The 25,978-nt window shown below is 36.5% G+C and overlaps 1 protein-coding gene across 6 annotated transcripts; it reads left to right on the plus strand.

Moving 5' to 3' along the window:
* Positions 1 to 56: 56 nt before the first annotated feature.
* LOC123556459 (reticulocyte-binding protein homolog 2a-like) lies at positions 57 to 23,173 on the plus strand. Of its 6 annotated transcripts, none has more exons than XM_053542676.1 (14): positions 57 to 324; positions 3,203 to 3,252; positions 3,858 to 3,883; positions 4,862 to 4,930; positions 7,535 to 7,717; positions 8,539 to 8,565; positions 10,755 to 10,928; positions 11,036 to 11,224; positions 13,541 to 13,729; positions 13,988 to 14,179; positions 14,959 to 15,135; positions 16,873 to 17,079; positions 19,028 to 19,141; positions 22,783 to 23,172. In XM_053542676.1, exons 1-14 carry the CDS (start codon positions 174 to 176, stop codon positions 22,997 to 22,999), a joined length of 1,965 nt encoding a protein of 654 aa, XP_053398651.1. In that variant the 5' UTR covers positions 57 to 173; the 3' UTR covers positions 23,000 to 23,172. The 6 variants fall into 6 exon arrangements, with proteins under 6 accessions (XP_053398651.1, XP_053398653.1, XP_053398652.1 ...); XM_053542677.1 differs by having other exon boundaries at positions 58 to 324; positions 7,538 to 7,717; positions 22,783 to 23,171; XM_053542678.1 differs by lacking the exon at positions 13,541 to 13,729 and having other exon boundaries at positions 22,783 to 23,173.
* The last annotated feature ends 2,805 nt before the right edge of the window (positions 23,174 to 25,978 follow it).

The following is a 25,978-nucleotide window of genomic DNA, read 5'->3' on the forward strand; positions in this document are numbered from 1 at the left end:
AATTTCTCATTTATTTCAGGGTCACATGTTAACTCTCTTCCATATACTGCACTAACTTAAATATATTGATCACACTTACAGGTAATTAACTTCCCGGTTTGTTACAAAGAAATAATGTTTATTTCACTGAAAACAAACGGTTTACAATTTGCTAAAACTATACTTTCATATAAATGTTTAATGAATCGAGATCTGATTTAAAGGAATATTCATGTTATAGAGATCTACTTTCGTGTATACATGTACGTATAAGTGGAATGATGGCAATGGAGTCAGGGAGGGCGGCAGTACATTTGGCAAGAAAACGCAATACCGAAATATTAGGTCTGTACACATTTTTTTTGTATTAAATTTTATCTGTTCTTACGAATAGATATACAGGGTCATGTACACGGAAATGTTTTAAAAACGAACATTAGGTTCTGCAAAGTGATTGAAGTAAGCTGCTTGATAACAATATCCTTTTTATTTATTTCTATACTTCATACGTGAAAAATGTTGTGCAGCATTTCGACGTCGCATACGATATTGGGTATTAGTCCAGTGGTAACAAAGCCTGACTACGAAACAGGGGTCGTAAGTTCGAGCCCCGGCTCCTCCAGTTAAGTAACGAACATGGGATAAGAGTTCCCTACTTTCGGTTTCGATCTGAGAAACTTGCTAGTGTTGGAGTTGTCACATTTCATGCAGCATGCAGTAAAAGGTGTGATTTAGTATATATTCTTATATGTAAAATGTGTGATTTAGTATATATTCTACACGAAAATGCACAAAACAAATTAGGATCATCTTTTTACTATGGACTTCTTTCGATACACCAAGGCAGTTCATTTTTTGACCGAATAACTGAGTTTATTTCTTCTGGAGGAGTCGCCAATGGCTTGTCGGTGGCGGCTATGAATATATTTAAATATCAAAGGTCAGGGTCACATTTAGAGGTCAAAGGTCGGTAGAAATTTTTGTCCTGTCTGGTCCATAACTCTTACATCCATTTAAGGATTTTAATATTGCTTGGCACAAATGTTTCTCATAATGACACAACGTGTCTTGCGCAAACCCATATCCCCAACGTAAAGGTCAATGTCACAGACGGTCAAAGGTAAAAAGGCTGTTACTTTCTTATCCATTAAGAGATTTAAATATTACTTGTCACAAATATTTCCCATAATGAGACAATGTGTTATGCGCAATACCGAGACCCCTAGCTAAAAGGTCAAGGTCACACTTTAAGGTCAAAAGTCAACAGTGATCTTTTCCTGTGCTGTCTGTAAATATTTTGATATGAGGTCATGTGTCATATGGACCCAGTTAAAAATGTTCGTGTATTTTCTTCAGAATTACTTCCATTTAATATGATGATGTCTTACATTTTTTTTGTCATATTTTCCAACAATTTCAACATGAATTGTTATCAAAATTGAAATTGAATACATTTTAAATTTATAATGTTAATATCTGCAGTTTTCTATATATGCAAATCTTAATCCAAACATTGTGTTATATCATATTGTATATATAATACAATATTGTTTAGATATCAGATCATTATGTTATACTGGGCTAGTCTGGGACACAACTTTTCAGTTAATCTTTGAATTTTTTTTAAACTTACTCCTGAATAGTATCTAGTAGTCACATTTTGATCTTTTTGCATGATATGAGCCAGTAATATTTCACGTGAATCTCAAAAAGCAACCAGCATAACCTTGCCAGAAGAGGGTGATAGCTTAAACATCTTGGAAGATGGGGAAATCCTAAACTGACTAGATACTTCCTGCAATGTCATTCTGCGCTCTTTGTTGAAACAAAAAATCCCTCGGCATTTTCCACTACTGTAGGGGTCACTGCCTCAGCGGGTCTCCCTGGCCTAGGCTTGTCCCTCACGCTTGTCCTGCCCTCCCTCCTCCATAAACAGTGAAATTCTTCTATAAAAGGTTGAACGGAACATGTAGGCTTTAGAAACCTTTTTTGCGACCTTTGAAAAATGTGGCAGGGCTTTTCATCCTCTAAAAGCAGGAATTGTATTACAGATCTATGTTCCTACAGTTTAGAGTCCATGGTAGCTCTAACATCTTCCTTGTTTAAACGCTCGAAACTTCGTGTATACACACTTCTCATTAAAAATAATCTGACTAATTTATAGGCGATAAAATGTACTTTTCGCTAATGTATAATATGTGTATGTACTGCACGTGGAAAGACAGTAGTATAAAAAGTGAGGATATTTTCCGACCGCACCTCGTATTATAATTTATTTTGATTTATTACACTATGCATCAACAAGTTTCATGATAACCAGATACCTTGAAAAATCCTAATCGTAAAGGATATGCTAGGCGTCCGGTCAGTGGACGGCTAGAACGCAGACTAAGCGTCCGATTACCGTACAACTAGACACTTTTGCATGTCATGGGTGAGGAGATTTTGAAGACCTTCATCAACATATCGCGGAGAGTCCGTCTGTGGTATCAATCGGCCCTGATCCAGGCACAGACTGACCAGCTGCACATCTTTGCATGTGACACACTTGAAGATGGGGACAGCGGAGATGATTGTGACTTGACTTAGCCCTGAGAGGCAGTGGCAATATACCCATTTTTTCAGTAGAGTGACTGGTACAATAACGTCCTTCAATTGTTCGAAGAGTGTAACGTAAGTTTAACATGCGTTTCACTTCCGTCGTACCCGGTACTTGCTCGTTACTCTTACGGAGAGATGTGTTAAATAATCGATAATTGTCCTGTACATGCCCAGTAGTCGCAGGGTCATGTGTGTTTTATTGACAGCGGGGGCCTCGAGCAGCAGCGAGGACGACTTTCGTCACCGATAACTTTCTGCTGAAATTTTTCTCTTGTGACGTCCGTTCACACTATCCGCTCCTTAAGTGACATCTCCTACAGCAATAAAAATATAAATCGTTAAATCCTATCCTTGCCCAGATTGTGCACAGAAGGCTCAGATATCATGGACTAAAGCACTGTTCGACTTCCCAGGCACTAATTACAGGTGGCAAACGTAACCGCCGAAATGACCGGTCGGAGCCACGATTCTCTAAAGCAATGATTTCGGAGAGACAGATTTTTGGGAGGAGGTTCGAAAGTCATACAGACGGACAGATACAAAGACATACATAAAACAGATATTCTATATATAAGAATACCGCAATACTTTTATTTACGCTAGTTCCGGTATTTATTTTCAGATAATACAAAAAGATTAACAACAAAAGCAGGAGGAGGAGGAGATGATACGGTAATGTTTATTGGTATTCTATACATTTATGTTTGTTTGTTTGTTTTGGGTTTAATGCCGTTTTTCAACAGTATTTCAGTCATGTAACGGCGGACAGTTAACCTAACCAGTGTTCCTGGATTCTGTACCAGTACAAACCTGTTCTCCGCAAGTAACTGCCAACTTCCCCACATGAATCAGAGGTGGAGGACTAATGATTTCAGACACAATGTCGTTTATCAAATAGTCACGGAGAACATACGCCCCGCCCGAGTATCGAACCCACGACACCGCGATCCGTTGACCAACGCCCTACCTACTGAGCTAAGCGGGCGGACTCTATACATTTATATGACATTTATGTGACATTGTAGCATGTTGCGAATTAAAAAACGAAGTAAGGTTTTTGTTTAAACTGCAGTGATTGAATTTCAAGCCTATTATAGTAAGCATATTCTAATTTGAAAAGTCATGTCTATTTTCATTAAACCTGGCAGTATTAACGTCACACTGACATATTATCTGGTGCTATTTGAATATTTAATATATATTTATATTTAAATTTATAAATAATATAACAAGATGTTTTGAGTTTTCGCCATGAATCATAATACTTATTTTTTCAGGCTTTGAAACCGCCCAGAAGCATGCAGTGAGTAATTCAATTCTGTTTGGGTCTAAAATAATATAACCCTATACTTTGAACAGTTTTCAAAAGAGGACTAAGAAAACTCAAATGTATTGGCTACTTGAGATACGCCTCAGATTTGATATTAGTAGTTTGCGCGTATATTTTCTTTGAATTTTTTTTTTTTTTACCAGCTGTCGTCACGTTTATGGGACTCATTAGCAGGGAAATTTGGCACTTATGCTGGATAAGATGTATCATTTTGAGTATGTTTGTAAAAAATGTGTACGTAGGATAGCCGGAGCTAGTTTTCACTTTGTATTGACGTCATGATGTGCTTTGGTAAAATATGTTGGCCATTTTTGTTGAGAGAATGTCGAGATAACTATCATTTGTGGCAAATTAGATGCAAACATTATATTTTTCAAAACTTAACATTTGTATTTAATCATATATTTTCTGTCTTCTTGTTTAACTCAAAATTAGTCTTTTAAAGTAATGTAAGCAATTGAGCCAATGCTTTTAGCATCAAACCCCTAAAATAATAAAAAATGCCATTATCATTTCATCAAAAAAAGATTACCTCATATAAATCCCAGTCATATATAACATATGTAATTACATTTGGTGAACCATTTTATATTGATTGGGAATAAATGTGTCAGCTCAAAATAGAGAGGGTAATCAACCAAGAGGTCATCAGTTTGTATCCTGGGCGATGCGTATGTTTTCTGGATGGTTGACTGAAGATAATTCATCAAAAATCATCTCTCTTCCATAATTCATGTTGAGAATTTGATGTTGCTTGCGGACAACGTTTTCGGTTAATTGACTGCTGAACCTATCAACAACAGTACACATAGCTCGAATAAAACACGAATATTTACTTATCAAAATCCGTTATAAAAAGAAATTACTGTAAAAGACAAAGTTTATTCGAAAAAAAAAATAATTGTGAAAGAAGGAGAGAGGGGGAATAAAATACGCTGTTTTATCTTTCAGGCGAAATGAATTTCCCCAAGTAGGAGGAAAGTTCGGCTCTCCAGCGGCACAAGACGAAGCACCTAAACGGTATTCTTTATATATCATGTATCTTAGACTGTATAAAGTAATTTATGTTTGTGGATGTTGCGGTATTATAGCTGTGTTCAAGAATGATTTTCTTTGTATCAAAATTGTGTAATATCAATGTAACATCACAATATAGTTTCGTTCGCTCTAATCCTTTTGCCCGAACTCATCTCCCGGTCTCTTTATAGTATAAATACAATGTCGTCTGGTCAATATTATTGGTGCATTTTATGAGATTAGAGTCACCGTCAAAACAGTGCGATGACGGATCACGTCAGCTGGCGATATTAAAGGATATTAAAGGCATCTGGTACAGACGACACTCAGATGCCATTGTCTTTATTTTTAGCAAATCGGGAATATGTTTTTCTAATACCAAAATCAGTCCATATCGAGAGAAAGGATACAAAAAATACAGAATTCAATCTATTTTTATATTCTGATCATGATCTTGTATCTTTAAGACTTAATACAGAGGTGATAGAAAGAGACCCGGGTATATAGAAGTTAAATGTGAGTATCTTCGTTGATAAAAACTATGTTTAACTAGTAGAAAAATAACATATTAAAAAAAAACTGCAAACATTGTTAAAAGTACCGCGCACCGATAAAAACGAAAATGAAAATCTCAAATTCGAAACAAGGCAATTCTATGAAAAGTGAACTAACGCGGCTTTAATTTGATCACGAGGCAAATTAACTGACGAAGAGGAGAAATCGTCGGCGTACGTTTTTTAAAGATAATATCCGCGGGATAAGTTCTATAAAACATTTTTCGGATCGGAACAAATAGTTTTAATCTCAGTTAATACTCTTCTTTCATAATGTATATTTAGCGAGGTAATCAGTCGCTAGTTTTTCGGTCTTTCACGCTCACCGTTATTATACTTTATTGAGTGAATGACTTAATCAATTTTCTTCGAAAATTTCGCCCACAAGGTGTTTAAAATTGTTTTAATCAAATGCAAAATTCTACCGATGACTTCGACTTCATATGTTCAAAAATAGCTTTCTCTAGTTCCACAAAAGTGAAATTATATGGGAGTCATTTACTCTGGTGTATAAATGTGGGCGAATTGGGCAAAATGTTTGTCTACTCGCCTAAAACCCATTTCATTCCGATAAAAAAGGGCATGTAGAAGGAATAAACATAAACGAGGCAAACAGCTTTTTAAAAGATTTAATTAATTGCGCAAATATTGAAAACCAACTTGGGGGATCAAGTTAAAGAATTTGATAGATGTGAATGGTATTGGATCGACCTTTGTCATCGGACCCAAGTTTAGAGGTTGGGTTCAAATGTTACTCAGTCACTTAATGGTTTCTATTTTTAAAAAATGGCTTTGTGTCAGATTTTTTTTCAGTATCAGTTAAACATAATACATGTAGAACATATGGCTCAAGGATAATCCACTCCCTATCGTGGACGAAATGAAATATAAAGATTCGAATCATCTTAATACAATAATATTTTTAAACAAAATAGCATATCTTGAAGTACCATTATGACTTTGGAATTTCAGAAAAATCTATTTGTCTTAATCATTTTTCTTATATACGTTTGTATATAAAGGGAAACTACTCGCAGATATTATTGATCATTTACGTTGTTAGACTTATCTTTTACACTACACTTTCGAGCTGTTATATTTTTAAGTAACAGTTCTAGTTTTGCTTTCGTTAAAACGTTAGACCAGGGGAGTATTATAAATAGTTTTATATTGCGAATGTGCATTATGAAATTATTATATACTGAAACCTTTGTATACGAGTTTCTTTAACGATAACATAATCTATATATAACTCTACTTAAATGCGTCACAAATGAACTGAATATCAATAAAGGGATAGGTTCGGAAGAACAAGATCAGATACTTGGACGGATCTAGATTTTGAGGAGAGGTCACAAAAGGTGACCGGGAAGTATTCAAACTTAAAATATTTGACTTTTTTGACCATATCTGGAAGGTTTTCGACCAAGTTCGAGCCCCTACCACCTGAATGTAAATGAAGGTATATATCCTGGATACAGCTCAAATCTGGAGGGGCTATGGTAGGTCGTACATTAATGTATGGTAGTATGTGTTCAAGTCCCTACATGTTGGGTACAATATATGGATGTGTAGACTTCGAAGAGTCAAAAGTCGTCCATTACATTTTTGGCCTTTGATAGACGGACAACGTTCAAATTTTGCGGATAAAAGGGCAGGTAGTCCAGTCGAAATTTCGAGTTAATAAAAAAACCGTACCTGGCACTAATGCTTTTCCGTAGGTAGAGGATATACTAACTTATTTCTTATCTAGAAAGGACAGTTCGCTAACTGGGTACTATGCATAATGTACAATTGATAATTTATCTTCCCTCGTGCAGCAGCCACATTTTCTATATGTTTCTTATCGCAGATAGTTTATGATCACATTTCAATATGCAAAAAATGAGTGAACTTGTATGTCTAGCCTTAAAAGTTCTCGTCTCAGACAAGGAAAGACATGAAAAAGGGAAGCAATAGAATCCCTAACAATCTATAATAAACAGTATCAATTTAATGATAATGACGAAAATATATAAATAACTTACATATGATTTGTCTTTTTATTTGAAAGTAGACAGGGATCTGCAGTAAAAATGGATGAACAAAGTAGAGCACAACTCCAGCAGGAGGAACTCTCTGAAATAAGAGACGCTATGAAAACAGCATACGAACAGTATGTAGGCCACATAGCAGAAAATGATTATAAGCCAAAACGAATAGTATTAGTGGGAGAGATCAAGTTCTACGCCAACAAGTATGTAAGATGAAATAGTTTTACATCGTAATCTTAAGTTTTATCTACAAATAGTAACTTAGTTTATACATTACTTTTCTATATATTATTAAATATTTACTGTTGGTGTTAAGCTTGTGTGTCACGTTTTAAATGTTAACTGAATGGTATTAAGAGACCGGAACAATGCAAGAAAAAAAAAGCTCACCTGAACTTGGTTTAGGGCAACATGTTACTATATGTGGATGATCCAGCGTCCGTCTTTCATCGGCCATCGTCCTTCGTCAGTAAGTTTACATAAACATCTCCTCTGAAACTACTAGACAGAATTACACCAAACTTTGTCAGTAGTAACCTGGCATGAACCTATATCTTGATTGTTCAGATGGTTTGGGTTTTCCTTTTAGGGACCAATAAGAGCAGGACTTCTCATGAACTGCTGTTCGATTTGGTGCACTTGGCCCTTTTTAGGGGCTGCTTGAGCTAAACATTTAATACTTTTAAACCACTTCTTCTCATAAACCGCTTAAGGATCTTCACCAAACTTGGTCTGTATCGTCATTATAAGGTCATTATCCAAATTATTGCAAATCGGGGTACTTACCCTTTTAAAGGCCGCTAGAGCTAAACTAGAAATACATTTAAACGACTTCTTCTCATGAATTCTTCTCTCTGTATCATTCATATAAAATCTTCCGTTAAATTTCTTCAACTGGGGACACTTTTGCCCTTTAAGAGCCACTTGAGCTAAAATAGAGATATATTTGAATGACTGCTTGGTGGATCATACAGCGGCAGAGCATTACTAAATTATCCGTTTTGGTTTTATTCTTATATTGCAGGTTGATAGGTCATTTGCAGAGAAAGTGGTAATGTATAACTAATATGTTATTAAAGTTTTACGATTTACGAAGTTGAGCTGAATCTGCTTTTCTGACATATCTGACAGTTTCCTCTATGTATAAATGCAAAAATTTTCCTACGGACAGATTTTTTTAAAACTTTGTGTACTGACTGAGAATCAAGTTTAAAACGTAAATATGTATTGTGACATTAAATCATTCTTCTTGTGAAGTTATCAGTCCTAGAAAATAGCTGCTGTATTGTGCAACTTATTTTGAAATATTACAGTAGTATAATAATTTAGTGCAGCTGTGTGATGTTGAAAATGTTTTCGTACTGTATGTTTGTTACAATAAGCCCGCCAGCTTAGCTCAGTAGAGAGAGCGTTGGTATACGGATCGCGGGGTCGTGCGTTCGATCCCTGGGCGGGGCGTATGTTCTCCGTGATTATTTGATAAAAGACATTGTGTCTGAAATCATTCGTCCTCCACCTCTGATAATTCATGTGGGAAAGTTGGCAGTTACTTGCGGAGAACAGGTTTGTACTGGTACTGAATCTAGGAACACTGGTAAAGCCCCGATCTCACATTCCCGGTGACGGCCCCGGTTCCTCTCGGTAGACATTAGCCGGTATACCTGGATGAACCGTGACATTTTTTTTGCAAAAATGTAAGTTGGCTCTCATATTCCCGACGGTGTCCCGGTAAACCCCCGATAATGAAGCAGAATCTACACTTTGACCCCGGTTAAGTCCCGGTCTGACACCTGATATCCACGGTGATTGTCCGGCGTGAACCCGATTGATCCCGGTGTAACCCCGAGTGACCCGGGTCGTAGCCGGTAGTGCCCCGATGACCGCCGGGAGCATCCCGTCACAGTCCGGCTGTGATCCGGTGACACACCGGCGCCTACCGGTACTTACTCGGTAGCATATAAAACAGGACGCACGTCGGATCCCAATCAGTTATCTTGTAGTCACTAGAAGCGGAACATCATGCCGAAGACCAAGAAACCTGCCAGAAAATTGCCACCAGGGGGAAGCCAATTTGAAGACAACTCTACTGAGAGGCAAACATAGAGCCAAACGGACGAAGACTCTGCTGGAAGGCAAAAACCTCCCTCCCCAAATCAAGTTCATGGTAAATCGCCTTTGAATCACTCCCCACAATCTCCGCGGCAAAATCAAAAGAAAAAGAAGCCAAGAACAGCACCCTTACGTCTTACAGATGAACAAGATGTAACTGATAATACATCCGATTGAGCCTTTATCTGTTCTAGTTATTGATATACTATAGTAATTCATTTTCGTGTGCTCTTAACAAACATTCTAACTACACTGATTCAAACTAGGATTGTTTATGTTTTTATATACTATATCACCATAATTATTACTTCATGTCACCGCAGCTTCATTGTCTGTTACCGTCGTAGATCTGTGACCTCACCTTCTGCCATCGTGGTGTGACCGGAATCACCCGGCACACACCTGGTTAAACCCGGACAGTCCGTTGTGAAACAGGGTTCTACCGGACTTAACCGGAGGTTTGCCGGCATTTTCCGGATATAACCGGGAGTTAATCGGTGAATAAACCTAGGCTTACCGTAACTTTCCCTAACCCCACCGGTACAAGACGGAGCCATACCGTGCTTCGCCTGCGCTATGCCGTCCCAGGACCGTAGTTCGCCGAAGCTCTACCGTGTATAAAGTGATTGCCAGTGACCCCGGATTACTACGGAATATCACGGTAGACAAACGGTGGATATCCGGTGTTACCCCGGAAATTGCCGGCATTGTGCCGATATTGCACGGAATATGCCGGTTTTAGCCGTCGTTCCCGGTGATTCCCGGTTGTATTAAATATTTTAAAGCAACCGGGGCCGTTTGCCGGTTTGACAAGTTTCATCAAGGATCTTTCCGGACGTTCACGGAATCGTCAAGGTTGTACGCAGGTTCAACAAGGTTGAATACGGTTTATCCCGGATCACTGAACCGGGATAAACCGGGAGACCTAACCGTGACAGTGAGATCGGGGCTTATTTTTAGGTTAACTGCCCGCCGGTACATGACTGAAATACTGTTGAAAAACGGCGTTAAACAAAAAAAAAAAACAAAAACAAAGCAAGCTTGTTTTTGTGATCATTGCAAAGAAAGTTCATTCAAATTATCTACTTTTCAGCAAGATAATGATTATCTATATCTTCTTCGTTAAAACAGGAAGAAGGAACAGCTTCAGCGCGTTGTAAAAGATATTGTAAACGAAGTGAAAACGGAGGCTGACGAGGCATGGAATCCTTTACAAAAGTGTAACAAAGATGAGAAGGAACAACCTGGGGATATATCTACAGAATTTGAGCAACTCACCTCATGTCTGAATGAGATGAAAAGACAGTAAGTAGGTTATATATAAATGTAGCTGAACAAAAAAACTGAAAATGGTCATTTGTACAAAGCTATTTTTTAACTTTTCTATATATCAATTTTTATTATGTTTCCAGAAAACAAATCCTGATGGAAAAGGCAGAAAAGTTGGAAAATGCAAGTAATATCATATTAAACGCACCAAATGAAAGAAAATATGAAAGAAAAAACGATACAAAAAGGAAAGAAGAAGAGAAAGATGAAAAGAGGAAGCTGTCTCAACAACTGCAAGATATCATTCAACAGCTACATACCAAAGCTAAGATGTAAATATTTAAAAGTTATCACACTTTTTTTACATATCAACATATTGGATCTTTATCTTAATACATCAGCTTTAATTAAACTGCTGATTGCATGTTTTCCGATGCTCGTTTCTCTATAGTGCCTGAAAGTGGCTCAAAATTTGGTTATATGTTACTTGTAAACAATAAAGCCTATGTATATATTCATACATGTATTACTTTAGGTTGGGGGTTGAGTTACGTATAAAACTTCCCGTGCTGAACAATATTCGACAAAGTCGAGGACCATAACTCTGCTCTAGAGGAATGAAACCGAAACAAAAACAGAGATGCACAACTTCACGTGATGGTTTCATGACGCAAGGTCAAACAATTTTGAAATACACTTTAAGGTCAAAAGCAAGGACCATAACTCTGGTCCGACTAAGTAATATCCAATCCAAACCATTTATGCACATGCTGAATTACATGCCCGTATGGTCTGATGACTCAATGTCAAACAATTTTAGAACTATTTGCGACACAAACTTTAAGTCCCTTTATGCATATTTTGGTTAAAGGGACATAACTCTGGTCTTACAGAGTGAAATCTCAAAACACCTCAGGTGCACAACTTCATATGCTAATTCTGTATTGTTTCTTGACTATATTTGATTTGATTTTGTTATTGGTGTTTCTTCCCCCACCCCCACCACCCTCATCGTCCCCTGCATTTACGCCCCCTATTATTAAACAATGAGTAAGGGTAGGTGCCAACCAGATTTTTTTGCCACTGGGCAGTGCCCCACTGTGTTGCTTTTTCCTGCTTGTCTGTTTGTTTGCTGTCTGTGTATGTGTGTGCTGGTGTACTAGTGTGCGTGCGTGCGAGCGTGCGTGTGTCCTGTGTACGTGTGTGCTTGCGTTTATGTGGTTTGCGTTGGAGAAAGCGTGGCTTTTATTTCCCTGTCGAAAATTCATTCTTGTTTTTTTTTCCATTTCCCTCAACACCTCGCCCTTTTTCCTACCCCTTACCAATTGTTGTATTTTGCATATAATTGAAATAACTTGTTAATGTTTCAAGTAACCCGTCTGCTATATTTAACCGCTACAGTTTTTTTTTGTCGCGGGTCTACTTTGCGATGCATGACTCACTGACTGTGTTTGAGCTGCTCTGTGCTTCCGGGAAATCTACCCTTACCTTCTTTATGTCATGTCAAATACTTCTTGAAATACATGCATCACAAACGTTTCGGCGCTTTATGCATATTTTTGACTTCTAAGGGTAATAATTGTGGTACCTCAAACAAAACCCACAGTTAACAACTTCACAGGGATGCTGAATAACAATCATGTAAAGTGTGATTACTGCAGGTCAAATACATTTTGAAATAAGCACGACACAAATTCAGACGGACGGATGGTCTGACGACCAAAAGTAAATTTGAATGCCCTCCCCATCAACCCCACCCCCCATTTTTGCGGGGAGGGGGTGATTATATATATTTTATATGCGCGAAGGGACGTATTATATTTTACCCCCGGTGTCCGTCCGTCTGTCTGTTCGTCCGTCCGTTAGAAATTTCGTGTCCGCTCTGTAACTCTTGAACCCCTTAAAGGATTTCTAAGAAACTTGACACAAACGTTCCCCACATCGAGACGACGTGCAGAGCGCATGTTTTAGATGGCTTGCTTCAAGGTCAAGGTCACACTTGGGGATCAAAGGTCATATGAGTTTGATTCGTGTCCACTCTGTAACTCTTTAGATGCTTGAAGGATTTCAAAGAAACTTGGCACAAATGTACACCACATTGAGACGACGTGCAGAGCGCATGTTACGGATGGCTTGCATCAAGGTCAGGGTCACTCTTAGGGGTCAAAGGTCATATGACTTTGTTTCGTGTGTATATTGCTCTGCATTGCGATGTTCTTGTTTTTATTTGGCAGATCCCTTTTTTGTTCACTTACAATATTTTTTTACTTCCCTTTTATGTTACTGTAAATAGCTTATTTTGTAACTTTTTTATTATTGGCCGTAGGGAAAAACAGAAACCACTTTTCTGTGGTACAACATGGATGGTACTTCCAATTGTTAGGTGTATTCTGACATATCTGTATCTAGTAAGGATTTTTTTGTGGACAGATTTTTTTTTGGAATTTCTTCCCTTTGTTGTTCCAGTCCTTAAGGCTTCATTACAGTCAAGTTCTTTAAATTTTACTCCCATCCTCTGATATAACCCTTCGGGCGTATATTGCCCCGCTTGGCGGAGCTCTTTTTACTTTTGGGATGATTTAATGATATATGTCTTTAAAACGTATATTGCACAATTTTATATTACAACGTAACATTATGTTATATAGGAATGAGCAAGACCAAATTGATATCATTCATGAACTTGAGCAATGTGAAAAAGAAATGGATGACTTCACAGAGACATTCAACGTTAGCTTGCAAAATAACATCAGTTCGGGTTTGCAGAAAAGAATCCATTTACTTCGTGTAAAGCTTGATTCACATAAGAAGGAACTAAAGACTTCGATTTCTAAAATGTAAATTATCTGTTTTTGATTTTTAAGATTGATGAAAAAAAATGTTATATTCTAATGTTAAGTTGTTGATTAAATGCGATTAGTGAACTTGATGCATTTGTGTGCGTCAAATTTAGGTACTCTTTAACCGTATATACTTTTTATGCAAAGTTTGATAATTTATATCTTCAAAAATCTTTCTTGGCCATTCGATTCATTTAGGTAAATCACCTATATTGGTAAAATTCCAAAATAATTATACTGATTCAATAATTTTAGGAGAGTGAATGCGAATAAAGAAATTGAAGACGAAGTTAGCTTAATCAAAACCAGAATAACGAAGATGTGGAAAAGCATTACTAATGAAAGTATGACAGGACATGATTCAAAACAACAAAGCCACTTTGAGCAAGTGGAGATGCTTGATAGTATTGAATCATCCTTTTTCAACCTCAAACAGCAAAATAATCGGTAAAAATTATTAACCTTTTGAAAAGTATCTTAATGATAAATGAAATTTATTTTTATTATGCCCTCGAAGGTGGGCATATTAAATTCGCACTGTCCGTGTAAATTCTCCTCCGGGCTGTACTTCTGCCATCCACAAAGGGATTTTAAAATAATTTGGCATAAATGTTTACCATAACGAGACGACATGTCATATGCAATACCAGACCCTAGCTCTAAAGTCAAGGTCACACTTAGAGGTTAAACGTTAAAATGGTCTGTTTTTTATCTGGTCCAAACCTCTGCCATTTATCAAGGGATTTTGAAATAACTTGGCATAAATGTTCCCCATAATGCATCATGCACAAGACCTAGACCCCTAGCTCTAATGACAAGGTCACAGCTAGAAGTCAAAGGTTAACATGATCTGTTTCTTGTCTGGTCCAGAACTCTTCCATCAATGAAGGGATTTTAAAAATCATTTGGCATAAATGTTTGTTCTATAATAAGATGACATGTCATGCCAGGGCTCCTAAAAATAACAGCCAACTTTTAGACCTATAAAAACAATAGTCAAAATTGATGGGGACTTTTGCCTGTAATTTTTATATGAATAAAACACCAAATTTTAATTTAATAAGTTATGTTATATTCTCTAGTCCTTTGAGATCATGATTTCCTTTTAATCTTTCTCAGTAATAGAGTGAAATCGTTAAATTATGATTATATTATAACACCATTTTTGTTATTGATAAAACATCGAGGATTTCGCCATAATCATGCGTTTGTAACCGTGCTTTAAGGTATGAAAAAGAACGAGGCCGTATTTCCAATGAACTTAAAGAATTGACGAAAGATATTGACGATTTAACAAAGAAAAGACACGTGGAATCGGAAGAGGCCATTGATGATGAAATACAGAAAGAGATACGCCAAATTCGTTCGAAACTTGATCGTCAAAAACATGATTTCTCAGAAAGGTAGATAGGCATTCAGTTTACTTTCGTTATTAAGGAATTTACATTACAATATACAACAATGTTAATTACCAGGAAAACTCTGGACTGATTCAACAGTAAAGTTTTTTTTTTGGTTTTCAAAACAGTGCTTTGATATGTTCTTTTAGATTTGCTGCTATCCATACAGTTGTTTGTTTTGGGTCTAACGCTGTTTTTCAACAGTATTTCATTTATGTAACAGCGGGCATTTAACCTAACCAGTGTTTTTGGATTCTGTACCGGTACAAACCTGTTCTCCGCAAGTAACTGCCAACTTCCCCACATGAATCAGAGGTGGAGAACGAATAATTTCAGACACACTGTCTTTTATCAAATCGGCAAAGACAACATACAGCCAGCCCTGGGATCGAACTCACGACCCCGCGATCTGTAGATCTGCGTTTTCCCTATCGAGCTAAGCGGGCGGGTTGTATTCTAAACAATTGTATAATTTAGAGGCCCTGCTTGACATGTTTTACTTGAAAAGTATATATTTGTTATAATTATATACTTTAATAAAAAAAAGACGAAAAACACATTCAAAGAACGCAGTCCAAAGCATTTCTGTTATTGTTTGACTAACATGGTATTTGCACATTTACAAACAGTTACTGTGATACAAATTGTGCTACGTATGTAAGGTTAAGAAATATCCGTAAAGTTACACCGATACAAAGTTTCATATACTATTCATGATACACATAACGCTGACTCATATGATAATTTGATTTTAATTAATGACAGAATTTGATCGGAAAATCTTGTCCTATATCTTTGTTACTCAAATGATGTCAGAAATATGTTCAAAGAGAAAATGCATCAAATTATCTACATCAATCTCCTTTCTACTAATTCCATTTTGCGCCCTGACTGATTTTGAATACTGTTAGCGTCATTTGAATAGTTTTCCTTTGTACAGAGGCTCTACATTGCAAGAGACAACTATAATTTCTTAATTAGATTCACGTACATATTTAAAAATACATTAGACATGTGCATGGTTCAAATGACTGATGTGTTGGTTTGAAAATTCATAACTGGAAGTATCTTTTTATTATTCTGCCTAGTTTTATTCTTAGTGACATTTACGAAACACTTGACATATATGAAGATAGGAAGAGTTTATGAAACGCATATAAAGACATAATCATTCATGATCACAATGACTGTTTACTGTTTTTCGATGCTTAAGACACATACGTTCAGTGCCCTCGGATCAGTGGCATTTTACTTCGAGATAACCGGAACTAAACTTAAAGGTAAAACGTAGTGCAGGCGTAGGTTTATATACATGTACATGTAAACATACAATATACATCGGAGAGTACTAAGCATTTTGAGATGCATTTTTTCATACCTTTATTTCGTTTGTATTTGCAACGCATGTTGACGTCTTTTTGTAGTCGGCACGTTTTTATCTTCGACTCGTCAAGACATAAACACAGATATTGATGTCAGCCGAAATCGCAGTATAATATAAGATATGCCATAACACGCGCAAAAAGAAATTAAGAAATAAATTTGAAGGAACTTTAGGTTACCGGACCTTCATGATAGGTGAGTTCAAGATACCAAATTTCAACTGCATTTGTCTGAGGAAAGGTACCTTTATTTTGTGGCTTGATTTAAGTAAAAATGTCATTACTTAGTAAAAACTACATATTTATGAATACTACGGAGGAAATGACATGTATTAATCTAATTCTAACATTTATCTAGATGGAAGACAGACAGAATACAAGTTATCAGTGTGACTGGGCCTGTACTACAAGAAATATCGAGACTGATGACGAATGAACCTTTTAATTTCTCTGTCCCAAAACATTTTGACTCTGATAAAGTTGTAAAGGGAATCTCTCCAGTTCTACATCCTGTTGTGACAGACATTAGCTGGATCAACCAATGCTTGAAGGAGAACTGTAAAAGGTTTATAAGTCTTTGAGAGACTTTTACATTGCTCGGATGCTTTTCCTCCAAAAAAATAATTAAATTGTTTTGTTCACAGTAAACATTCTTAAGAAAGGAAAATTAATGTGAAGGATTATCATTTAATTGATTGCCAGTTATTATCCATTCACGAACAGGCAAGCTACTAGCGCTCCTGATTAAATTATGAATAAATAAATAATAAATACTTAATACGTGTTTGAATTGAAATCATTTACTGTCGCAATGGATATAGTTAATAATATGCAAGTCAGATCACTTGCCATTTGTGATGATATACGTATTAGCTCATATATCATGATAATAGCCCGAAAAGAGATCGTTTTTGAAATGCCTTTAGTGCATTCAACTACTTGTTGGCGTAAATCGGTTTCCGAAAATGCAGGTTTGGACAGCTCCACTAGTTTTTAAGTGTTGCTGCGTTTATAGTTCTTGCAAAAGATTCTTATAATTACAATGCTTTAGTAATTTGAAGATTATCACTAATTGGTAAGCAGGCTTGCTACTTTTATTTTTTCTTAGCTTCCTTTACAGTAATTGTCGATTGTCGTTTTGAATACTGATCACCAATACCGATGTGGTATTTTGATAATGTTTATCATGCAAATGTATATAAAGGTTTGACAATTCATACCTGAATTTGATTTTATCAATTGGTACGACAAAAAAGTGACCAAGTAATAGTTAAACAGCGAACATTTAACACGATAAAGAAATAGAAGTCGTTGCGGTCTTTTGGGATCATAGAGTTCATTTATAGCTTCTGTATAATAGAGCCCGCCCGCTTAGCTCAGTAGGGAGAGCATTGGTCTACAGATCGCGGGGTCGCGAGTTCGATCCCCGGGCGGGGCATATGTTCTCCTTGACGATTTGATGAAATCATTCGTCCTTCGCCTCTGATAATTCATTTCGGGAAGTTGAAAAACGGCGATAAACCCAAAACAAACAAACAAACAAACAAATCTGTATAATAGACTTCTGACTAAGCCGGAGGCGTAAGGGGTGTTGCAAATTTCGTTACGGGTTACTCGATCAAACATGTTGTACTATCATTTCTCTTTGTTGAAAAATTGTATAACTTTCTCCAGCTTTCTAAACTCTAAATTATTTGTACTTTTAGTTCAGTATTTTGGCTCTAAATCATTTAACATACATGCAAAATGATAGAATCTAGTTTGTGCGATTCTTGTTACCTAGAGGTAGATACTGAAACATATTTCGTTTTGAATTTTAAATTGTCTAACATCAAACATTTCTTAAGTACCAAAGGTATATGCATTTAACACAAATATATGTATTTAATTTGTAGGATGTGCTATTTGGCTCTCACCTCAACATAAGTTCACTCTAAATTAAACCAAATGTTTTGTACATAAATGAAAATCAGTATTAAAATTTGAATCTTGTACTAATAATCACAAAATAATTAAACAAATTTACATTACAAAACATAATTTGTATGCTACAGGACCTTTTAATTATTCATGTTAATCATATCTTCCTACTCCTGTCCTCTTTCTATACCTACATTTAATACGGAACACAGTTTACACGACTGACTTTGCTACTTGTTAGCTGTTTGGAAAAGAAACACTGTATGCATTTTGTATGCATTTGAATCTTGTTTTGTCGATTGTTATATGCGTATGTTCAGTCTGAAAGTACATGAACAGGGTCGTTACGTCTTCGTACCTAAAATATAATCTTTTATAAAAGTATATAATATGCCACCAAAGTCCATATGATAATGTACAGAAAAAGATAGATACTGATCTTGTTTTTGAAATCAAACAACTTTATAGATTTGATTAATTTTAGATGAAATGAATATTTGTAATTTATTAAGAATGTACAGTATTTAGACATTTATAGTGTTTTATTGAACCAGCGCAAAAAATGAAGTTTTTATTTGTTCAATCTTATTCAGCTTCCAGCAGAAGTTTGTAAGGACGAAAGCGTACGCTGAATTAAAAGAAAATGAAATGAGTTTGCTTTGCGAAATAAAGGATTTGAAGAAAGAGAAGGACGTACTTTTAAATAGGTAGTTTGTGTCTGTTTAAGATATTTGACATATTTTACGTGGATCTAAAGTAACTGACTTTTTACTTTTTTAGCTCACCAGAGCCAAAGGCTCAGAGTGAGCTATTCTGATCAGTCGTCGTCCGTCGTCCGTTGTCCGTAAACTTTTATTTTAAACGACATCTCCTCATAAATCGCTAGGCCAATTTCATCCAAACTTCACAGGAATGTTCCTTGGGTGAAGCTCTATAAAAATTATTAAAATAATTGAATTCCATGCAGAACTCTGGTTGCCATGGCAACCGAAAGGAAAAACTTTAAAAATCTTCTTCTCAAAAACCAGAGGTCCTAGAGCTTAGATATTTGGTGTGAAGCATTGCCTAGTGGACCTCTACCAAATTTGTTCAAATCATGACCCCGGGATCAGAATTGACCCCGCCCCAGGGATCACTTAATTTTACATAGGAAAATCTTAAAAATCTTCTTCTCAAAAACCAGAAGCCCTAGAGCTTAGATATTTGACATGTAGCATTGCCTTGTGGACCTCTACTAAAGTTGTTCAAATCATGACCCCGGGGTCAAAATTGACCCCGCCCCAGGGGTCACTTGATTTTACATAGATTTCTATAGGAAAATCTTCAATTTAAAAAAAAAATAAACCAGAAGGCCTAGAGCTTAGATTTTTGACATGTAGCATTGCCTAGTGGACCTCTACAAAATTTATCCAAATCATGACCCCCGGGGTCAAAATTGACCCCGCCCCAGGGGTCACTTGATTTTACATAGGAAAATCTTCAATTTTTTTTCTAAAAATAAATCTGAAGGCCTAGAGCTTAGATATTTGACATGTAGCATTGCCTAGTGGACCTCTACAAAATTTGTTCAAATCATGACCCCCGGGGACAAATTGACCCCGCCCCATGGGGTTACTTGATTGTACATAGAAAAATCTTCAAAATTTTCTAAAAATAAACCAGAAGGTCTAGAGCTTAGATATTTGACATGTAGCATTGCCTAGTAGACCTCTACAAAATTTGTTCAAATTATGAACCCCCGGGGTCAAAATTGACCCCGCCCCAGGGGTCACTTGATTTTACATAGGAAAATCTTCAAAAAATTTCTAAAAATAAACCAGAGGGCCTAGAACTTAGATATTTGACATGTAGCATTGCCTAGTAGACTTCTACAAATTATAATTAGAAAAATCTTCAAAATTTTCTAAAATAACCAGAAGGCCTAGGCTTAGATATTGACATGGCATTGCTAGGGACCTCTACAAAATTCAACTTGACCCCCAGGTCATTGACCCCCAGATACTGATTACTAGGAAATTCTATTGCAAAATAACCAGAAACCTACTGATATTTGTATGTAATGCTATAACTTCTACAAATTGTTCAATCAGTCCCGGTAATGCCCCGCCAGGTCACTATTAAGAAATTCAAATTAAAAACAGGCCTAGACTGAGATTTTGACATTAGCATTCTAGAGATCTCACAATTTGTTAAATCATGACCGGGGACACTGACCCGCCCTGGGTTACTATACATAAAAAAACTTCAATTTAAAATAAAAGAGGTCAGAGTAGTATGCATTACATTGCTATAACTCTACAAATTTGTCAATCAGACCCGGGGTCAAATTGACCGCCGGTCACTGATTATAGAAAATCTCAAAATCGAATAATCGAGCTAGACTTAATATTGACGTGTAGCTTGCTATGACCTCTACAATGTCAATCATGACCGGGGTCAAAATTGATCGCCCGGGTCCTGATTACATAGAATCTCAAAATTTTAATAACAGAAGGCTAATCTAATTTTGACATGTGCATTGCCTGTAGCTCTAAATTATTAAATCGTGATCCGGTCAAATTGACCCGCCATGGGCACTGATTTTACTAGGAAAACTCAAATTTTCTAAAAATAAACTGAAGGCCAGAGCTAGATATTTGAAGTGCATTGCCTAGTGGCCTCTACAAAATGTTCAAACATGCCCCCGGACAAATTGACCCCCATGGGTTACTTGATTAAAGAAACTTCAAATTCAAAACAAGTCTAGAGCTTAATATTACATTAGCATCCTAGAGACCTCAAATTGTTCAATTGCCCCGGCAATACCCGCCCGGGTCACTTGATTACATAGGAAATCTCAAATTCTAAAATAAACCAGAGGGCTAGAACTTAGATATTTGAATGTAGCATTGCCTAGTAGACTTCTACAAAATTTATTTAATTAGAAAAATCTTCAAAATTTTCTAAAAATAAACCAGAAGGCCTAGAGCTTAGATATTTGACATGTAGCATTGCCTAGTGGACCTCTACAAAGTTTGTTCAAATCTTGACCCCCCCAGTGTCAAATTGACCCAGGGCTAGGGGTTACTTGATTGCACATAGGGAAATCTTCATAAATTTGCTAAAAATAAACCAGAAGATCTAGCTCTTAGATATTTGATATGTAACATTGCCTAGTAGACTTCTACAAATTTTGTTCAAATCATGATCCCCGGGTTAAAATTGGCCCCGCCCCAGGGGTCACTTGATTCTACATAGGAAAATTTTCAAAAAATTTCTAAAAATAAACCAGAAGGCCTAGAGCTGAGATATTTCATATGTAGCATTGCCTAGTAGACCTCTACAAAATTTGTTCAAATCATGACCTCGGGGTCAAAATTGACCCCGCCCCAGGGGTCACTTGATTTTACATAGGAAAATCTTCAAAAAAATTCTGAAAATAAATCAGAAGGCCTAGAGCTTAGATATTTGACGTGTAGCTTTGCCTAGTAGACCTCTACAAAATTTGTTCAAATCATGACCCCCGGGGTCAAAATTGACCCCGCCCCAGGGGTCACTTGATTTTACATAGGAAATTCTTCAAAAATTTTCTTAAAATAAACCAGAAGGCCTAGATCTTAGATATTTGACATGTAGCATTGCCTAGTAGACTTCTACAAAATTTGTTCAAATCATGACCCCCCCCCGGGTCAAATTGACCCCGCCCCATAGGGTTACTTGATTGTACATAGAAAAATCTTCAAAATTTTCTAAAAATAAACCAGAAGGCCTAGAGCTTAGATATTTGACAAGTAGCATTGCCTAGTGGACCTCTACAATGTTTGTTCAAATCTTGACCCCCCCCCAGTGTCAAATTGACCCAGACCTAGGGGTTACTTGATTATACATAGGGAAATCTTCATAAATTTGCTAAAAATAAACCAGAAGGCCTAGATCTTAGATATTTGATATGTTACATTGCCTAGTAGACTTCTACAAACTTTGTTCAAATCATGACCCCCGGGGTAAAATTGGCCCCGCCCCAGGGGTTACTTGATTGTACATCGGAAAATCTTCCAAAAAATTTCTAAAATTCATCAGTTTGACATTTGAAACATGTAGCTCATATTACTCAGGTGAGCGATCCAGGGTCATCATGACCCTCTTGTTTTTATAGTTTTACCATTGTTACTGTCTACATGTTATTAATATTTACATACATGTATATCCACTTTGCAATTTCGATTTCTGTTGGCTAAACTTAAGTTTATTTAGTTACGTTAATATTTGCATTTTTAACCTTGAAACAGTCACAAAAATAGCATCATAAAACTCACTAGTTGTTAAAATTATAATATGTTGGCACTTTAAAATACATTCTATTTATCAGATTATCAAAGGTAGCTGGAGCCAACCTAACTGACAACAATCCGAATATTGCAGACCTTAGTGATCCAAACCGAGCTACTAAACTCGCCGAGCAGTTTTCCGAATTGTACGATAATCCATGGACCGATGCATTCGAGGTTCTTGAAACACCAGATGAAAGACGCCGTATTGATTTCTTGCTGGATATCATTGTCGTACGTTGTTTGAAAATAATGTAGTAACATTGGAATGACGCTCAGGAATTAACAAAAAGAAAGGAGAACCTTTACCTCCGCCTTAAAAATGAAAAACGGAGGGAAATTAAAAAGTGGAAGGTGTGCGTCAGTCCGTTACAACATTGTGAGGTTTTAACTATTCCATCATTTGTTGATGTAATTTAACCTAGCCTCTTCAGAAGTATTAGTATGGAAAGTCATGGCTAAAGAAACCAGGAATTTAATGGAAGTACTTGATCTAATGTCATTGCAGTTAAGTACAATTAACTAGATATCCAGAGATTAATCAAATATGTTATGACATGTGCCTGGAGGATACCCCTAATCCCTGAAGGAGTGTAATATCCTGACACTAATTATCAAGTTTTACTAAGTTTTGAAGAAAAAAAAATGCTGGAAAAAAAAAGCTCAGAAATAGAACAGAACAGAACAGAACAGAACAGAACATGACTTTATTAACTCAAGTTACATATGCAACATGTGAGTATACAGACAAAAGTAAATTATTACAAATTTTCATATGACATGGTGTTTCTATAAAAGTAAGTATGCTAACATTATTTCTATTTCATTATAACATTATAAACAGTGACTAGAGAGAAGATTTGATGATCGTACTTCAATAGATAGTGGGGCAGGAGGTGCGCATGGTGGGGAGGGGGGAGGGGGAAGGGGGGGGGGGGTGAATGCCCAGATAACATATTTACCTTCGTTATTATACTTTAACCCGGGACGATTTATAACTGACTTAATTCACTAATGTTGACCTTATTAATTTTCCCTATCAAATTTTAACTGGACAAGTAAATTGTGGCAGAAGTACTAAGTTATTGAAATAGACCATCAATAGAGATAATGTCATTTGTGTCAAGCTTAGATTCCGATACAAAAAATATGTCGTAGTCATTTACAAGAGTTATAAATTCAGGAAAGTTTGAGCGCCTTTTAAGGCCACATACATTTAGCGAACCTAACTTAAGAGTTTTTTTACTAGCGTTATACTTATTACAAATGTTCGGGACATCTCCCCCTACATCCTAGGTAACACTTACATCCGGTGATTTATCACTTGGTATCACAGGTGTGACTCTAATTGAGGAAACGAAGTGAGTGTCTCTCCTATTTTCATATTCACTCATTGTTTGGCTGTATTGATCGATTTGTTCTTCAGACTGGTCGTCAGACGAATGAGACTCTGAATCACTACTAGAAGAGTCCCCAGTTTCCATCAAGGTTTCGAACCGGTTATGAGTTTGAATCTCGGACCCTACCGTCGTGTTGCTCCTTTTTTGTGAGTTCGTAGTATTTTGGGGCTTTCCATGCCTGGATTTTTCCAACACTTGCCTCCAGTCAGGAAATTCGTCACACACTACTTGCTTTTTTACTATCAGTTTGGCCGGATAACCAATGTGTACTGTGCGCGGCGGGTTTTTGGATTTCATTTCTTTATATTTTGGCCATATACGAGATCTGGCTTCAACTATCTCATTCGGGTAGTCTCTGTTTATTCCTAGGTCAGTTTTACCCTTTAATTTGTATGCGGACGACAGTATGTTTTCAACGTCCTGGTAGTCTCTGAAACAGACTATAATTGGTCTTGATTTGTCACGCCCCGGAGCTCCTAATCGATGCGCACGTTGAAATATTTAAAAGTAGAATATTGTAGACGTTCATCGGTGTATAAGTTCATACAGCTCCTTAATTCAAATAACAAAACCGAACTTATTCAATTATCTAGATATGTAAAAGAAGCTCTATCCATCAGAAATGCAATTCTAACTGTCGAACGTTGATATCTTATGTTCATTCTCCACATATTTTCTACTGTATATATAATTATATTCAAGGATAAAATACTAAATATAAATGATCCATTATGCCATGTTAATTGTCACGTTGATATTATATATGTATAGAATATGTATTATAGATGATGTACTATGTACAAGTCTTAATAAACTATCTGTTCTGTTCTGTTCTGTTCTGTTCTGTTGAATATAAATACCACTGGGGTCAATATCTAGATTATCACGCAAAAACGACTTGACAATTGCTATGCAGTTTTCTGATAAGTAAATTTCTGGTATTCCGCGAAAAATTAAATTGTTCCTTCTACTTCTGGCTTCGGCATCAATACTTCGATACTCTAACGTTTTCACTCGCTGATTGGTTCTTGTATTTTCATGTAGAACAGACTGCGTCTGCTGCTCAACATTTTGTACACGTGTAGTCAAACTGTTTGTGTGCGTCAGCATTTCAAATAACGTTACTAGTTTATCATCCGTGGAAAGTTGTTTAAAATCATTTTTTGACAAATTACAAGATTTATTACTTCTATCATGGTCAAAAGTATCGAAGGTCCCACCTGTTGAGCGTCTCTGCCTTTTTTTCCCTTGTTTATCCGTTAAAAACCAATCATCTTCACGACTGATACACACGTCCACGTCACCACCCCCGCCATTATTACTTTGCGGTCTCGATAGGTCTGCATGTAAATTCCCGTTTTCTGCCATATTATCCGATTTTTTCCCCATTCCAACGAAAGCACTACCAATAGTCACTTATAACAACAGATTTTCTGTGTTAAAAAGCTGTCCAAAAGTCTCTTGAATTGGAAAAATAACCAAAAAATTGCAGAGCGAGAGAACACCGTGCACCTCTACACCATGTCACGTGACCAGAATAGAATTGTACCCTTGTCAGACAGACAAAAGATTGTGATGTGATTTCATGATTCAACCTGGATTACCGAAAAAATGAAAAGGTAAGCTCTCTCTCATATTCACTAACAAAATTATAGAAAAATGAATGACTTAAGGTGGTTCGCGGGGTTCCTACGAAAATTTCGAAGTATGAGATATAAGACTGATATTAAGTCTGTACTGATGTACTAACATATCCTGTCTTTCATTTGGAGAAAAAAGAAAAATCGTTCCGAGTCCATATTTCCTTTGAAGAGCGCCACCTAGCGGCACATGTATT

Source organism: Mercenaria mercenaria, chromosome 5 (genome assembly GCF_021730395.1).
Source record: "Mercenaria mercenaria strain notata chromosome 5, MADL_Memer_1, whole genome shotgun sequence".
NCBI classification, from domain to species: Eukaryota; Metazoa; Mollusca; class Bivalvia; order Venerida; family Veneridae; genus Mercenaria; species Mercenaria mercenaria.

Bases quoted from the DNA above. Each gene is read 5' to 3' on its own strand.
- LOC123556459 (XM_053542676.1), top strand. From the start codon at position 174: ATGTTTAATGAATCGAGATCTGATTTAAAGGAATATTCATGTTATAGA. The intron at 325-3,202 runs GTCTGTACACAT...ATTTATTTTCAG, and splicing joins ACGCAATACCGAAATATTAG to ATAATACAAAAAGATTAACA. The intron at 17,080-19,027 runs GTTTATAAGTCT...AATCTTATTCAG, and splicing joins TTGAAGGAGAACTGTAAAAG to CTTCCAGCAGAAGTTTGTAA.